Raw genomic sequence first — 18768 nt, 5'->3', positions numbered from 1 at the left:
TCACCTGGGTCAAATCCTGCGTCTTCTATGTGAACTGTCAGCAGAGATGTCACTTCTTTTCTCAACTATTACCAGTTGTATTTATTGGATTAAACATTATTCCACATGGGTCATAACTTCCTATGTTACTCTCCTCCGGACAAAACCAAAGTTGCTATTTTAACGCTTTCCATTCTAAAACCTTTGATTTAAAAAGATGTGAGCATCGACTCTTGCAACTGCTGAGAAATGCTAAAGCTGGCTTCAATTTTGTGACATAACGTTCTACTGGTTTTACCAATCTACACTATTGGATTTGTATGCATTATTCATGCACATTTTAACCAAAATAGCATTAAGAGGAAAACCTAACAAGAAAGGCTTTCTTGCACAACTGATCTCATCATGTTTCTAAAAAGGAAAATGAACAGACAGTAAGAAAGACAATACATTTTGAAGTTTTAACATTCAAAAGGCAGGAATTTTAGTGAAACTGCTATCTCAGACCAGTGCTAAAGAATAACAGCCATTAAGTTATTTAACTGGTAATAAAACTGGTAACTGGTAAAATAATGCCTTAGGACATCCATAAAGCCAAGCACCTTTAATTTTTTCCCCCTTAGCTACTTTTTCATCCCCCCCCCACCCCGCTCTGGGAGCAAGTCTCATACCTCCAGCTTGATCATAAATTCCTCAAGAACAAATTTTATCTTCTAATTACATCTCATCCCAGCTCACTCCTCTGTCACCCACCCCTCCTCTTCCACATAGCATCCAAAGTGGTGCATGCAGACCACGTGAAATTCGCAAGTGTTACTGCTTCTTTTGTGCTCTTTACTGAAAACCAATATATTTTTAGGGAGGACAGAAATATCAATGACATTTGTTCAACAACCTGCATTCAACAAGCATTTACAGAGCAACTCTGAGTCTATGTTAAGTACCTCAGGAATATAAATAGATAGGGTCTCTACCATCATAAAGAGACAAGCACAATACAACCAAAGGGCTATGAAAGAGGTGTAAACTGAAGGAACACAAAAGGAGAAACCATTAATTCTGCCTGGGGGAGTGAGGAAAGGCTACCCAGGAGAGCTGATGCTTTAGAGATATTCAAGAGCTTTGGTAGAAGAAGGGGGTGGCATCAAGTGAGGGTGAAATGAAAAGGGCAGAACGATGGAAGGAACATGTGGAAGGCGCTGCTTTATTCCTCCCTGAAGTGGTACCTTCTACATATTTCTGTTCTTTATTTGCCAGCTAAATGGAATTTTCCCACAGAACGAGTTAGCCTCTAGTTTCTCATTAAACCTTTTGCTTTAACACACATGAAGGTTTAGCCGTTTTCCCAGGAAGCGCTCACTCACAGGTAGTAATATCAGAAATCTCCCTCGATTTAACTATTTCATCCCTTAAGCACATGCACCATGAGGACAAGATGTGACGCTTCATTAGATGTAGTTCCTTCTAATCAGGTTACACGATGGAATTCAACCAAGTTGTGAGGAAGAATGTTTGCTTTATGGAATTTTATGAAATCTTAACTCATTGGGCATACTGGAAAAAAATTAAATAATCGAAAGATCCATGGGGCTGGAAAAAAATACACTACACTGTAGGCTTATATCAAGTTTTGTCTCACCCACTGTATTAGATTTTCATTGATTCTGCTTATCTGAAAAAAATTTTAAAGGGAAATCAGGAAGTCGCATGGACTTAATTTTAAAGGAAGTAAAACAAGTTGTAACTGACTTTAAAAAAGCAGTTTAAGCATTTCGTGAAAATAACTTAGAAATATTTTAAGAGAAGTATCTTTAAAACCCTTTTTCTCACATCTTTTATTTTATTATTAAAAAAATTTTTTTTTTTGGCAGTACGCAGGCCTCTCACTGCTGTGGCTTCTCCCGTTGCGGAGCACAGGCTCTGGACGCGCAGGCTCAGCGGCCATGGCTCACGGGCCCAGCCGCTCCGCGGCACGTGGGATCCTCCCGGACCGGGGCACGAACCCACGTCCCCTGCATCGGCAGGCGGACTCTCAACCACTGCGCCACCAAGGAAGCCCTCACATCTTTTAAATACTGATATTAGGATAGGCTTGATTTAATCTATTATTCTGATTCAGCAATTAAAAAAAGCTTTAAATGAAATACAGGTTTGTATACTTGTTTTTGTTCTCTCTTACCTCTGACCCAATAGCCTCTGTCACTGCTGCGTTGTGAGGATGGAGGAGGCCCGGTGTGGCTGGAGCCCAGCGAGTGAACGAACAAGGGACAGGCAAGGTGTGGGTCATGTCAGGAGCCTTGAAGGCCCGCTAGGGAGTCTGGATTTTATTCTAGGTGCAGTGAAGAGCCACTGAAGGATCCTAGGCTGGGGAATGTGATGATGTGATTGTCTACAAAGCATCAGTGTGGGTGGTGTATACGGCGTGAACCTCAATAAGGCAAGGCTGGAAGCACAGTGATCAGTTAAGAGGCTGGACAAGAGCGTGTGCAGCGCAGGTGACGGTACTGCGAGCGAACAATGGGCAGCCCCCTAGTGTGCCAGGCACTGTTTTAAGTACAAATATTTATTAGTTTATTCCTCCCAATAATCCTATGACCTACTTGCAGATGAAGAAATGAGGCACTGTAAAGTGAAATCATTTCGCAACGGGTACAGGAATTGGTAGAGCCATCACTTATCAACAGCCTTCCAGCTGCAGCACCTACACTTTTAACCCGCACCCTGTAGTAACAGAACATATTAATAGGTGGATTCAAAGTAGGTCGCGAAGGTAGAATGGACGGACCCCGGTCTGCGTTTCATGGAGGTGGCACGTGAATGCCATGAATTACTCCCAGGTTTACAGCTTTAGGACAGGAAAGAGGTGCCACTTACTAAAATGAAGCAAACTCCAGGAGGAAGATCAAGAATTCATCTTTTCTTTATCCAGCAAACAGCTCAGTATGTAAGTCTCTCACAAGAGGTTAGGGCTGGAGAAATATATTTGGGAACTGCGGTAGTCAGAACAATGGCCCCCAGTGACGGCCGTCCTAGTCTCTGTGGAACCTGTGGATGTGTTACCATCCACAGTAAAAGGACTCTGCAGGTGTGACAGAGTTAAGGCCCCTGACATGGGGAGGTTACCCTGGATTATCTGAGTGGGTCCACTGTGATTGCTATGGTCCTTATAAAAGGGAGGAAGGAAGGTCAGAGTCAGAGCGACTGGAAGATGTCAAACTGCTGGCTGTGAAGGTGGAGGATGGGGCCTTGAGCCAAGGAAGGCAGGTGGTCTCTAGAAGCTAGAAAGGCAAGAAGGCAGATTCTCTCCTAGAGCCTCCGGAGGGAACAAAGACCTGCCAACACCTTGACTGCAGGACTTCCGACCTCCAGAGCTCAGAGAATGAATCTGCATTACTTAAGCCACTACATTTGTGGTAGTTTGTTATGGCAGCGATAGGAAACTATTACAGGAATTTTAAGTTAGCATTTAAGATAATGTGGTATTGAAAGAGTTAGGTGAGGGAGCTTAAGAGGTACAAACTTCCAGATGCCTAGACTTACGGTGATCATTTTTAAATGTATAGAAATATTGAATAACTATGTTGTGTAACAGGAACTAACGTACTGTTACAGGTCAATTATACTTCAAAAACAAATTTTAAAAACCCACAGAAAAAGATGAGATTTTTGGTTACCAGAGGTGGGGAGTGGGGGGAGGGGGAATGGATGAAGGTAGTCTCAAAAGGTACAAACTTCCAGTTATAAGATAAATAAGTACTAGGGATGTAATGTATAACATGGTAAACATAATCAACACTGCTGTATGTTGTTATACATGAAAGTTAAGAAAGTTAAATCCTAAGAAGTCTCATCACAAGGAAAAAAACTTATTCTATTTCTTTGATTTTGTATCTATATGAGATGATGCATGTTCACTGAACTTCTTGTGACAATCATTTCACGATGTACGTAAGTCACATCATTATGCTGTATACCTTAAACTTATACAGTGCTGTAAGTCAATTATTTCTCAATAAAATTGGGAGAAAAAAAAACTGTAGATGAAAGAAGCAATAACTAAACAAAAGTTCTGGAGAAGGCACAAGGAGATGGGTATCGAACAAATCAGGAGGGAACGGCCTTAATGAAAAGGGGACACTTCTTTTGTAACAGAAGAGAAAGAGGAAAGGGAATGGAGGTTAACGTGTAGACTGTAGTGAGAAGATGAAGTCATTCCCTAATGAAGGCTTTTATGATCTCAGTGAATTACGTGGCTAGGTCATCAGCAGGGCAACACTTCAACCTTGGGCATCTGATTCATAATTTTAATACAGTTTTACACTGGACCAAATGATTCCCAAGATTTGTAGTAGGAAATAGTAGGAGTGGCCAAAGAAAAGCTACTATGTTCAGGCAAATATAATAGAACTCAGGTGGGTCACTCAGGGCAGGGATGAGTAAACTCAAGGCACCTGTCCTTCTAGCTCCTTATCTCCAGCCACGGTGGAACACGCTGACTAAGCTAGGCACTGGACTCAGCCTTGGGATCCTTCTCAACACAGCAACCCATCAAGCAGGCAGTACTGACTGCAAACCAATCTGAATTGGCACTTGAGATGAAATTCATTTGCCAGTCCTGACCCAGGGACTGCAGTTCTTCTTATCGCCTTCTCCCAGAGGAGACGACTATGGAAATAAATGTGAAAATATGACTGAGAAGTAGAAAGATGACAGTAGCCGCTAAATGTTTATCAGGAAGAGAATAACTAAGAAAACTCTACTAAATCACATCATTGACTTTTATGCAACCTTTAAAAAGAATGAGCTAGAGTTGTAACACTGATGGGAGAGATTTCCAAGATACACTGTTACATGAAAAAGCAGATCTAGAACAATTATACAGCTACTTCCATTCATGATTCTTTAAAAACCCCATACGTACACATGCATATGTCCACGCGAATGCTTTAAAAAGGTCTGGAAGAGAATCTATCAAGCTGTTAATAAGAATCTCTGAGGAAGAGTGCACAATTAGGGTGAGGGATGAAGGGAAAATTTCACTGGGCACTATACATACTTTTACATTGAATTATTTATAACGAATACCTTTTTTAAAATAAAAATTAAATTTTTTCCTTTGTTTTTTAAAAGGACAGCAAAGATGAGCAGCTGAAGTGTCTAGGTTCTTTTACATTCAGACCTCTTTGCCTTTAATCCAATAATCTGTCTGGCAGCTTTCCTTTCTGGATGCCCCAAACAGAAGGAATACAGGCGGTAACAGGACTGGACATGGCAGAGAGTAGATGTGAAGAAATGTCAGCAGCCTCAAGTGTCCTTCACCCTCTCCTCCCTCCTCCGTCAATCAGGTTAAATGCTTCCTTTACCTCTGCCACTCATTCCACTGCTTTCACATCCGGTCTCTACATTCCCTTCTCAATCTGACTCACTATTTTCACAAATACCACATCTAACTGCTATCATCATTGTCATTACAATCCTTTCTCTAATTATTCCCAAATCTGGCTATTAGAATTAGCTTTTCCGCTTCTTTTGATCATGTCACACTTCTAAAATTAATGTTCCTATGTGCTGTTTATCTTCTATGATGAATCTCTTCTCTGTATATCCACCAACATCATTTTCCTTGTCCTGTATCATCACACCATTTTAACTTTCTTAACCTAATCTTCTTTAGTTCTCATTTCTACAACCTCTCACTGTGCTTCTTTCCCTTTCCTATCATTAATTTGACCCTTTAATTCCATATCCACTGAGGTCTCCTGCTTCCATGGTCAAGTTTTGTGAGACCCATCAATTGTATATGTTCATCTACTTAGATAAGCACTTAATTTCTTCGCATAAAAGAATTGTTTTCCATCTCGCTGATCTCCAACCACCCGCTCCCAGGCTTCCTTCCATGACCCCGCCCACATCTACCTCAAAATTCTGAAGGAAGTTCCTAAAAAGTCAAAACTACTTAGCAGTACCTCCTCTCAAAAGTCATTCTCACCTCTCCACACACATCTCCCATTTTTTGAACACGTGGTACCTGTCAGGCACTGTCCCAAACACTACTTACACATGTGAACCCACTTAATCCTGACTCAACCCACTGAAATGGAAACTATAATTATCCCCATTTTAAATATGTGAGAGCTGAGAACCAGGAAGGTCATGGAACTTGCCCACGGTCACACAGCTGACCAGCGTCAGGGGCAGGATTCCAATTCAGGGAATCTGACTCTGGAGTCCCTGCTCGCTGCCAGTATGCTACGTCGCTCTGAGGCCTGTATCTCTGAGGCCAAGTTAAGCGCTTCCTTTTCTCTGTTTCAGCTACACCGAGGTCTCACCTCTCCTTTGGCACACAGCATACCACACTGTAGCCAACTCTTCTTCTGTGTGTCCTTCACTCTTCGACCTCTCTGAGAATAGAAACTAGCCATCTCCCTACCCTTTAACATATAATAGCACCTTGCACCAGGAGGTATTTAGCAGTCATCAAATAAAGGAACAAACCAGATTCACCGCACTCTGGCCCCAGCACAGCATACGCTGTCAACAAAGGCAGACTCAGTGATGACTTTCATTTCAAACTTTTGGGCTTCTGCCTTAATAACGTCACACAAAAAGTAGGTCATCTGGGGAGCTGAAGTGATACATTTCCATCTGTTTATTTCAGGAAACTCAAGGTGACATCCACCCTAAGAAGACATTTAGGTGGTCAACTGTGAATTACCAACAACGCAGACGGCAGGGTTCTAGAATTACCTGACAGTGCATCATAGAACTCGTCCTCACTAAGGATGCTGAGAGGTGGGGAGCCTTTAACCAGAGACTGCTCTAATTCATGATGTTCAGTGGCTAGAGTCGCCAGCGCTTCTGACAAAATTTTGTTTTTTTCTTGTTCCTGTTCCAATTTAAAATTCCTCACCTGGAAGAAAACAGATATACAAAAAAGACTTCAGAGTGACAGGAGATATAGACTTACTCAAAAGGTTATGAAAATTATTCACTTCAGATCCACTTCAATTGCAACATCAGGAATGAAAACAGTCGTGCTACATACACATGGATGGATGAGCAAAATTACTAAGCTAGTTCTGTTCTTCCCATGGGGTCTTTTCTCACAACACTGCCAGCTAATGAAAATAGATTAAGAACTAGCAAACAAATTCAGCTCAAATGATCAGGATCCTAGTATAAGGGCATTAGCCAATTTGGAAATCATATAAAATTTTTAATAGAGAATATTTCATTCAACATTAATCATGAAATTAAGAAACCAGTTTTTGAACAAAATAAAGAATTGAAACCACTGTAAATATTAAAATGTGTACCACATCAAAGCATAAGACATAATCCTCCAGTTCACCTCCAAAATAGTTGGTATATCAAATGAGGGGGAACAAGAGGCCAGGTAATGACATTTTAATTGCCATTTTTCAATTACATATTTTGATTCTGGTTCCATATTTTACCTTGAATCTAGTGTGCAAAATAAATAATAGATTACAGAGAAAGCAAAGCCTTAATCCTTTGAAGATACAATCTGTTCTTCCTATCTAATTCAATAGCATCTGAACTTGCAGTTAACTAAAACCATATAAAATGTAAGTAACCTAACTCTCATGTAAAACAGCAGGTACTAGGATTTGGTATGAACAGTTTCACCTATCCTTGTATCAGAACTCTGAAAACCACAACTATTCCGTTATCTCCCTCAACTTCTAGAGCCCACGCGGCGCTTCAGGCAGCAGCCTGAGAAGCTGGTCATCTCAGAAGTTTCCTGGGTCTGCTTCCTCACCTACAAAACTGGGATTCTACTGCTGTCGAATAATCTAATTGGTGGCTTCAACACAATGGTCTTCAAATTAAAGAACAAACAAAAAAACTCTAGCAGCTCAACCTATTTCTCAAATGTAATCTCAACACATAAAACAGATGTTTCAGGAAGCAGAACTGCACAGGATGATGCCAGGTCTGGGTCAGGAGCCTCTTTGACTTTCCCCTCCAGGCCCAAAGCCAGGGGCTGTTCCAACAATTTGAAAGGCACTAGATGGGGTGACCTCTGAAACCTCCTCCTGGTCAAAACATCTGCTCCTGGGTCTTGGAGCGGCGAATCTCTCACCGCTGCTCCCAGCTGCTCTCTGCTGAACCTCGCCTTCCACTTCCTGGCATCCCTCTCAGTCTCCTCCCCTTGGTCCCCAAGGATGCAGCAGCTCCCTCTACGTTCTGACTTCACAGCCACGCGTTAGGTACAACACTCCAAGAATCCCGGATATGACTTAAAATACAGTTCTACCAAAATGCTAAGTTTGTAACAAAAATAGGGCTAAACCTTCATTATCTTGGGAACAGTTCCAGTCCTCAAGGCATCTTAGTATTTACTATCACTACAGTAACGAGGTTATTCTTATTAGAACTGCAATAATGAAATAAAAATTGCAATAAATGGTAAGCACTAATGAGCAGAAAAGACATGCAAAACAGAAAAAAATTCAATATTTATATAATTATTATTTTTAAGGCATTGCAAATATTCCTATAATCTAAAATTTTATCTCCAAGGAGGAAATACTTTTACTATGGCTGAAGTCAACCTAGACCAAAAAAAACAAAACAAAACTGTTCTTCCTCCACTTGATATGTTAAACAACTCACTTACCTATAAACAAGGCCTACAAAATTCACCACAATATCCAAAATGAACCCTTCTTTGAATGGAAAAGATCAGCACTGCTGTAGATTCCAAAAACACCACTGCAGGAAGATCCGAACTCTCTTACACCTGCCCACGCCTCTCCCTTTAGCTTTATTCTTTTTTAGCTGTTCAAGTATCAAAATGCAAATGTGCTGTTGACACTGTACCTTTCCATGTAAGAATCAACTAAATTATGTCTTCTGGTTAACAAATACGTAAGTTTCAGTACCTAAAGTCATCTCGATTTCAGAAAAGTGGCAAAACAAATGATCGAGGCCCCAAAATATCAAGTTCCCTCAACAAAACCATACACAAAATCCTGAGCCTTTATCCATTTAAAGTGAGCGTCCCTGCAGTTCTGCCACCTTGACATCTGTTCTCACTTGCTCTTCAGAGAAGGAGGGAAAGGGGTGGGAGCAGAAGGGAGAGAAGAGGCTCTACCTACAGTTCTGGTTTTCACCTTGTTTTTATCTGTCAGTTGATCTGAGGGCACTTGTATTAATTTCAAGCGTAACAGGATCTTCTGTACTGAAGGTACCTTACCCTCAAACTTCCCACCAAATGGCAATACCTCCCCATCCTGTAAAGTGATGTAGCTGAGAGTAGGTGTGTCACAAACACTGCACTAGTAAAGCGCTCTCTTGTTGCTTTAAAGAAGCATCTAAGAACATACTTAACTGCAGTGGATGCTTTTTGGTCAATTAAATCAATCAACTGGAACAGTGTCATTCCAAATCTATTACAATCTCAGTATTTCAGAAACACTTAGGGGATATCCTGTACTGGAACTACTTAGTTTAGTGTAGAACTACTCATCAAGTGATACAGAGTACAAGTTCTGCATAAGGAGCTTATGGGATGCTACTGCTGTCGAATAATCTAACTGGTGGCTTCAACACAGTGGTCTTCAAATTACAAAACAAACAAACGGAAGAACTCTAGCAGCGCCACCTATTTCTCAATAGGTTCTTAGATAACTTATGCATAAAATCTTCATCTTACTTTTCAACTCTGTCTCTGAATTCTCATCTGCCAGCTTAGAAGTTATGTTGGAACAGAAACAGTACCTTTATGCGATCCCTCTCTGAAATTCCAGGCACAGTGCTTCACTTTTCTGTGTACCAACACTTGCACTGATACATGCATATGACTATGGTTTTTTAAATCCTCAAACTGTAACTACCCTAGTTTTTATTAAGGGAACAAAGAACTTCCTTCCTTCACAAAATCAGTGAAGCCCAGCACGTGTCTGTAATTACATTAGGCCATTTCTAGCATAGGGTCTGTGAATTCTTCAAACTCACATATAAAATCTATGCCCTCAGCCACTCTGCCACAACAAAAATCAACATATAACCAAGTAAACATAAATGCCAACCTTTTTATTAGGAACAACTTAAGGACTGAACCATCACATATTTAATAGTTACACATTATTAATTATTCTTAATAGACACATTGCTCTGTGTCTGTGGCCCCTTAAGACTAATGCAAATTCAAGCCTTTCCAGTAATCTCCTCGCATCACTTCAACATGACCCCCTTTCATCTTACTCCATTTCATGCTGGTGGGTGAGATGCACGGTGAATACTTCCAAAGTGTTCTTCACTCTGTCAGTGAATGGATGCCAGCAAAAGAATTCAGCATCTTAAAAAGTCTCGCGCTCGCCAGTAAATACACACTGCATCGGCTCTCTCCTTCTATAAAGCACCCTGTTACTTACCTATGTTTCTGAGAGGTTAAATCAGGCAGAGACAATGAAGAAATCTGGCAAAGACACACCACTAAGCAGGAGTAAGTGATTAGTATTCAGAGAACACTGTGGCCAATTATCCAATTACAGGTTACGTGACATTCTGGCCCTGATGATCAATCTAGTTAAGCTCTTTCAACTGGCTACACTCCGGTCAGTTCAACAGCATTAGTCTTTCTCCTTTCTTCTTTGTTACTGGATGTGTGGCTATAACAAAGGACATATTGGCTTATGACCAAAATACTACATCTTGAATTTAAAAACATCTAATTTTATTTCTTAGATAAGGAATTGCATTGGCACTTATTTCCGTGATTAGAGGACCAACAATATGCTGACTTTTCCCTGCTACTGCCACACAGCTGTTGCAAAGTGGTCCTGGTCATTTACAGCTGGTAAGGGCTCTTCTGCTCGTTGAGGACGACAGCACTGCTCTGGGCGGGGCAGCTCTCATGTGAATGCAAGCAGACATTATTCCAGGTTCACAGCCAGGCTGAATCACACTCTCACCCCCAGGGTGCAGGACCATCAAGATCTGATCCCAGGTCTCAGGCACGATCAAGTACGGAAACATATCCTCATGAATGGATAGTATACATTTGCTTTGTTTTACAGATTTACAAAGCACCCTTGCACACATTAACTTTTAGGGTTTCGCTGACTCTAATGCCCTTCTTCTATGCCATCCCATCAATGCCTTTTCAACTGTACACATTTCCTTATGTTCCTGAAGCCTTTTCTTTCAGTCCTTCCTCTCACTAAGAAAGACACTTACTTAACTATAAATAAGCCTCAGTGACCAAGCAGATTTGTCTGATAGGAGGAAATGGAGATGAGGTAGGATGTGCAAGGAGGCTGTGGTGGGGAGGGGAACTGCAGAGAGCTTGCAGACCACTATAGGAGTTCTGGCTTTGACTGTGACTGACAAGAGGAGCCACTGCATGGTTCTGAGCAGAGAAGTAACATTATTTGATTTACATTTTAACACAATGTCTTTGACTGATAAGCTGAAGAAGAGACCTGGGGGGAAGGTCAAGCTTAGAATCAAAAAGATCCCTAAGAGGCTACTGCAACAATCCAGGTAAGAGATGGGTAATAGCAATGGAGGTGATGACATGTAGTCAGATTCTGGATGTATTCTGAAGGCTCATCTATGGGACGTGAGAGAAGAATCAAGGATGACTCCATAGTTTTGCCCTGAGCAACTAAAGATAGCGTCATCATTACCCAATGCAGGAAGACTGCAGGACCAGGACAATCAGGAACTCATACATGAGGGTTACCATGAGACGTTCATGCAGATGTCATGTAGACAATTAGATAACCAAATCAGGTCTTCAGGGAAGAGGTCCAGGCTAGAGATGTAACTCTGGGAGTCCTTTGCAAATAGATTATGTTTTAAGCTCTAAGACTAGATAGAATCACTAAGGGAGAAAGTGAGACAGACACAGGAAGAAATCCAAGGACTGAGATTTCCTTCTGATGGGAGAGACGAGAAAGAACCAGCAAAGGAAACAAAAAAAGAGGAGAGAGAAGGAAACTCAGAAGTGTGTGGTATTCTGGAAGCCTAAACGAAGTACTTGAAGGAGGAACGAGTGATTAAACATGTCAAACACTGATGATGGATCAAATGATACGAGAACTAAGAAAAGCCCTCTGGATTTAGTGATGAGGTCAATGGTGACCTTGACAAGGAAAGGCTCAGTGGAGCGTTAAGAGAATGCTGAAGGCAAAGGCATGACGGGAGTGGGTGAGTAGAAATGAGAGAAGGAAACTTGGAAAGGGCAAGTACAGCCTATTCTTTGTGCTAAAAAGGAAAGGAGAAAATTGGGGCAATTGCTGGAAGGGGGTGTGGGGGTCAGTAGGTTTTATTATGAAAAACAACCCAGCATGTCTCTACATCGACGGGAAAGATTCAACAGAGAGGAAGTTAGTGATGTAGGAGTGCAAGGAGAGAACTGCTGGAATGATGTTCTTGAACTTGCAGTGAAAGGATGGGCTCTAATCCACACAGTTGGCCTTCGCTAAGGGCACGGACAGCTCATCCTTAGCTGCAGGAGAAAGAGCAGCATGTACGTGCCCAGACGCAGATAGTAGGTATGTGTAACCAAGTTTTCTTCTAGTTGCTCCTTTTGTCTCAGTGCATATAAGAACTAGAAAGAATAGGAAACAGAGGTCTTCAACCTATAGGTCCCGGCATGTGATGTGTAAGAAGCTACCAGTCTCTGTAACATTATACACAGCATTGAAAAGCTTGCCCTGAGATTCCAAATGAGATCATATCCAAGGCCCTCCAAAGCCTCTTTCACACTAATCTGGTCAACCCAACACAAGGCAGCTGTTCCAGAATTTTCCCTTTGCTCATAATAAACTGTGGCTTGCTCCTGGCACCGTTAAAAAAAAAAAGCCCCTTTCTTACGGGCACTGCCATCTTCCTCAATCTGGCTCAAGCCAGTAGAAAAGGAAACCCCACTGGGAATTACCTCTATACTTCTCTGTCCCTGCGCTCTGCCTTGGGAATGAAGGTGAGGGTGTTACCTGCTTGCTGACTTACTGACATACTCTAAGTAAAATGACCTCAATGGAGCTTGTTAAACTGCAGTTTCTGCTAATAATCTGTTAAATCAATTACTCCCAGATGTATCTTCAGACATTTTAAGTCAAGGAGGAATTTGGGGGTAACTGCCTATTCCCATATCTAGGACAGAGCCCAATAAACAGTCACTTAAGAAACATGGTAAATAAATGGAGAGTTTAAAAAGCAAGGGCTAGTGATTCTTAGAAGAATCAATATAAACCCAGACTATCTGATAGCTATTTTTGTCAGTCTGATTTAAAAATAACCTCCCACAGAGGGAGGAATTGGGAGACTGGGATTGACACATACACATTATTGATACTATGTATAAAATAGACAACGGATGGGAACGTTCTGTATAGCACAGAGAACTCTACCTAATGCAGTGTGGTAACCTAAATGGGAGGGAAGTCCAAAAGGGAGGGGATATCTGTATGTGTATGGCTGACTCATTTTGTTGTGCAGTGGAGGCTAACACAACATTGTAAAGCAACCATACTCCAATAAAAATTGAAAAAAATAAATTAAAATAACCTCCCATAGAAATAAAATCAATGGGAGAATAATGCTACATACAAACAACAATGTGACTAAGTTGCGGTTTTACATTTTTTAAAAAAGGAAGCAGAAAAGAGAAATATGTCTTCTGAAACAAAAGTACCGTTCACTTCCATGGTATGCTACCAGCAGTAGATTCAATACACATGAAGTCCACTCCCTTGCTCAATGGTTCTGGCATTTGAAATAACTTGGTACAAGTAAGATTTCATAATAATTTTCTCTTTCAATTACAAAGCTGAATCAGTTGACACGGATTGTAACAGTCACATAAGGAACAACTACAATGAAGTGCAACTTCCGTAACGATGTACATTTCACACTCCGGAAGTGAGCACTCACAGAATTATATTCCTAAGCGCACTACTACAGCAATGTATAATCGCCAAATTATTCTAGATTATAGTATAATGCATTAAAAATTTCAAAAGGTTTTTAGGTATCACATAAATTACAGAACAGGATGTTAAACTGCCACGTAATAGTATATATTAAACTGTGGCAAACAAATTTCAATATAATGTAAAAAATCAGTGTTGGCTATATGAAAATGGTAAAATTCCAAATCAACCTACTCAATAAAGATTCTGAAATTTTAAAAAGTCTATTCTTTTAATCATGTCTCAAACTCCCGATTAAATAGCTGTTTATGACTGTATTCCCTAAGTGCCTGGAATGGTTGCATATGACATGCTCAATAGTAAGTCTTGAAAAAGAATTTTAAAATGAAGAACATTTGGGTGTATAGTAATAGGAGAGAACAGAGGGGGACTGAAGCAATGCAAAATAACTTTTTTGGTAAAATCTCTTTAACCAGTATTAACAAGTATTTCACAGTTTATCCCAGAACTAATAATTTAAGTGCACGACCCTGAGCAAAAATGTTGCTTAAAATCTCACTATTCTTAACTTTAGTATGAGAGTTCATCTAGCAAAAAAACAGGGCTTAACTTCCTAAGCATTTGTGTAAACAATGGTTCTGCTTACACAGGGCTGTTTCTGTCTATGACTGATAAAGCATACGCATAGCACTTTACATTTTAAAAGGCACTTTTACATACTGTTCATTAAACCTTCCTAACCGCCCTATGAGGAAGGCATATATGTAGGTCATAAAGTTTAAGTAACTTGACAAAGGTTAGGAGAAGAATAAAAAAGTGAAACCAAGATCTTTTAACGCCAAAGCCCACAAGCTTTCCAACCCATGGTGTTGCCAATAACCATTAGACCCTAAACACAGTCGATGGCAATCCCCGATCAGGAATTTTAGAAGCAGAGGGTCTCACTGTTTGGGGGAATGGGGCTACTAGACTGATGGACCAGATAAATAAGGGAGGGCAGGCAGTTACCTGGACTACAGCAAAGCACTTGCTAAAACCATCCCTTGGACCCCTGTCAGGAATGGCATCACTGTAAAATGGCAAGATTGTTAGGCAGATTAGGAACTTGGCTGAATCCATGCCCTCCCCAGGAGAAGAGTTTCTTTTCTTTTAAGATCTGTTCTGTTCCAAACTTGGCTTAGAGTTGAGATACTCCACCGTGAAGAGTATACGTGGAGCAGCTACAGGGTTGGTTTGGTTTGGTTTTTAATCAGAATGTCCAGTTTCAGCCCAGACCTACTGCCTCAGGACTTAAAAGAACGAACGTGGTCCATGTACTCTGACTTCTCCCAAGATCTAGTCTCCTCTTCTTCCTTAGTAAGAACCCCAAGTTGTCAGCTGGCTACACTGCCCTCCATCTTTTTTTTTTTAATTTTTATTTTATATTGGAGTATAGTTGATTACCAATGCCCTCCATCTTAAAGACCATTGCTCAGTCTTCCCATCTTAAAGACCATTGCTCAGTCTTCCCATCTTAAAGACCATTGCTCAGTCTTCCCATCTTAAAGACCATTGCTCAGCCTTCCCATCTTAAACACCACTGCTCAGTCTTCCCACCTGAAACACCATTGCTCAGTCTTCCCACCTGAAACACCATTGCTCAGTCTTCCCATCTTAGACACCATTGCTCAGCCTTCCCATCTTAAACACCATTGCTCAGTCTTCCCACCTGAAACACCATTGCTCAGTCTTCCCACCTGAAACACCATTGCTCAGTCTTCCCACCTGAAACACCATTGCTCAGTCTTCCCATCTTAGACACCATTGCTCAGTCTTCCCACCTTAAACACCATTGCTCAGTCTTCCCACCTTAAACACCATTGCTCAGTCTTCCCACCTGAAACACCACTGCTCAGTCTTTCTGGCAGCTGTGGCCACATGACTAAGTTCTGCAAGAATGGAAGTGATGTAAGGAATCCACCCGGTCTCCTTAAAGGGCAAGGCACACTCCTATTTTTGCTCGCTTGCTTGCTTCCTTCCTCCTGACTAGACTTTAGTATTTGGAACAGCCGCCGACACCTGAAACTGCCACACCAGGCCCAGACTGCCTACCTCCCATCTTCTTTAAGGTGAAAAAGAAATTCTCTAACTTAAGCTCATGTTATTTGGCTTTGGGTTTGTTGTTCAATGCTAATACTAACACTAATACATGTGATGCTGTTTCAAAAACTCCACAAATTATTCTAATGTGGCTTCTGCATAAGAATTGCCAATTCAGGAGAATTTCAGTTTAGTTAAACATTTGCTGGGCACGTACTACTATTTCAAGGTACTGCTAGGGATACAAAGTATCAACAGAAGAAGAGATTAGTTAATCCCTGGAGAGTTTATAGTCTAGAAGGAGAAAAAGACAAAAAGACACTTCACATTCCTGCCCAGTACACCTACTTAAAATGCAAACCCATCATTACTTTTAAGCTTTTCAATGGTTCTTTACTTGCTTTCATTTACAGTCTCCAAAGTGGAGTGTGTGTACCCATGAGATATAGGAATATTATAAAGTCTTTTATATTTACTTTTGTAAAAATATTAGACCAAATGTTACATATACAGATATGATATATACAGATTAACAACAACGGTGCCTCCACAGGGTCCACGGGTCACTTGGTCCAGGGTCAAGTGCAGGACGCACAGTAACTTCGGGGAAGAGTGGAGGCTACCACTCAGAGGCTGACAGAAGCAACTGCTTCCAGGGTATCAGGATGCACTGCAGTTCATGAGAGCCTGGTTACGAGGACTTACAGAATGTATCATCTAGTTTCAGTGAATTCACAAAATACACCCATAACGTAAAGAGCACCACAAAGGAAATCCAGATCGAAGATACTAACGATGCTAACAAAGTGAACAAAGGGAATACAGCAAAGGCTTCTACTGCCAGTGGGAGCTCTGTCAGCTACCCTGGTAAAAACAGATCACATATAATCAGATGACAAGAAGCCGGTTCTCCAGAAGACCGTATGAAATATGAATATGGATATGGATACAAATACACAGATATATGGATGTGTGCAGGTCACCCTCTATTTATGGGTTATTATTATGCCTTGAGATATAAACTAATGAGCACATGAAGTCATGACATGTGTCTCAACATTTAAAAGCTAAGCATCGAGAGGGTGAAGATAAACTTCCCCAAATTTCTTCAGTGATGTTTAAAGTTACCTGACATTCAGTCCAGAGCTTTACCTTTTCAATTTCTTCACTAAATGTAATCAAATGTTTAGCAACTCCTTTAATGGTTTTTAACAGAAAAGACAAAAAGCTACAAATCACTTGAGGAAATACTTATTCTCAAATTACAAAAAAAATAGTAGACAGAAAATAGTGTGATGAAAAACTAAGATATATTCCTTTGTCAGAAAATACTGCTGTAAGACAGAAAAAATTGCTGAAGATATGAAAAAACAATTTAGTGTGGGATGTTTGCCCTATAGAAGATTACAGCTGCTTTGAACATGTCTCGGCTAAACCATGTTTGAATAATGAACTATAAGAACTAGTTTTTTTTTTTTAAATGAACCTCTAAGGGAAAAAATGTATCAAAGAAGATATATTCTCAATAATAAATAACTAAATAAAAATTTTTTATGGAAAAACTGTGTATATGTATAAATGCAATGTCCTCATGGAGTATTTATTTTGACCAAAATTTTTTACACAACCCAATTTTAAAATGAGCAAAGAACTTGAACAGACATTTCTCCAAACATATACAAATGGCCAACAAGTATATGAAAAGAGGCTCAACATCTTTAGTCATTAGAAGAATGCAAATCATAACAATGACGTATCACTTTACAGCCACTAGGACAATAAGTGTTGGTGAGGATGGGGAAAAAAAAGAACCCTTGTGCCCTGACGGTGGGAATGTAAAATGCTGCAGATGCTGTGGAAAACAGTTTGGTGGTTCCTCAAAAAAAGCTAAACACAGAATTACCATATGACCCAGAAAAATCACTCTTAGGTATATACCCCAAAAAACTGAAACATGTTCAAACAAATACTTGTACAAAAGTGTTCAAAGTAACACTATTCACAATAGCCAAAAGGTAAAAACAACCTAAACGTCCATAAATGAATGAATGAATAAGATGTGTTGTATATATACAATGGAATACTATTCAGTCATTAAGATAAAGTACTGATAGACGCTACGATGCACACGATGCTGGAAAACATGAGGCTGAAGGAACCAGACACTAAAGCTCACACACGCAATGATTCCAGTTATAATGCCCCAAACAGGCAAATCCACTGCGACAGAACACAGGTTAGTCATTTTTAGGGGCTGGGGGCAGGGGTGGAAATGGGGAGTGACTGCTTAATGGGTACAGGGTTCTTTCGGGGGATGAAAATGTTTTGCAAGTAGATAGAGTGACGGTTACACAACATTGTGAATTACCAAATGCCAATGCACCTTATGCTCAAAACAGTTAATTCTACGTTATATAAACGCTATAATTTTTTTTAATTAAAAAACAAACTAAAAAAAAGCCCCCACGAATATGCACTTCCCATATGATCCAGCCATTCTATTTGCTCCTAAGTATTTATTGATACCTAAGAGAAATGACAGGTTATGTCCACACAAAAACTCCACACAAAAACTGGATACAATCCAAATGTCCATCAACAGGTGAATAAACTGTGGTACAGCCATAAAATGGAGCACTGTTCAGCAATAAAAAAGAACGAACTATTGCTACGAGCAACAACATGGATAAATCTGCAGATCATCATTAAAGAAGCTGAACCTCCTCCACCCCCATAAAAGCATGATTCCATATATGTCAAATTCTAGACAATGCCTACGGAGCACTAATTAGTGACAGAA

At 40.4% G+C, this 18768-nt stretch overlaps 1 protein-coding gene across 15 annotated transcripts in view; it reads right to left on the bottom strand.

The window, feature by feature from the left end:
• Positions 1-18768, bottom strand: part of OSBPL1A (oxysterol binding protein like 1A) — a 210464-nt gene that overhangs the window by 86884 nt on the left and 104812 nt on the right. For all 15 annotated transcript variants that reach the window (XM_079942363.1, XM_079942362.1, XM_079942360.1 and 12 more), the window contains one exon: positions 6727-6889. In XM_079942363.1, the coding sequence (XP_079798489.1) occupies positions 6727-6889 (163 nt within the window). The remainder of the gene's footprint in view (positions 1-6726; positions 6890-18768) is intronic.

The sequence above is a fragment of the Stenella coeruleoalba genome, assembly GCF_951394435.1.
Source record: "Stenella coeruleoalba genome assembly, chromosome: 14".
In the NCBI taxonomy this organism is placed as follows: Eukaryota; Metazoa; Chordata; class Mammalia; order Artiodactyla; family Delphinidae; genus Stenella; species Stenella coeruleoalba.
The sequence above is the reverse complement of the archived record's forward strand: the minus strand, read 5'-3'. Positions and strand labels throughout refer to the sequence as shown.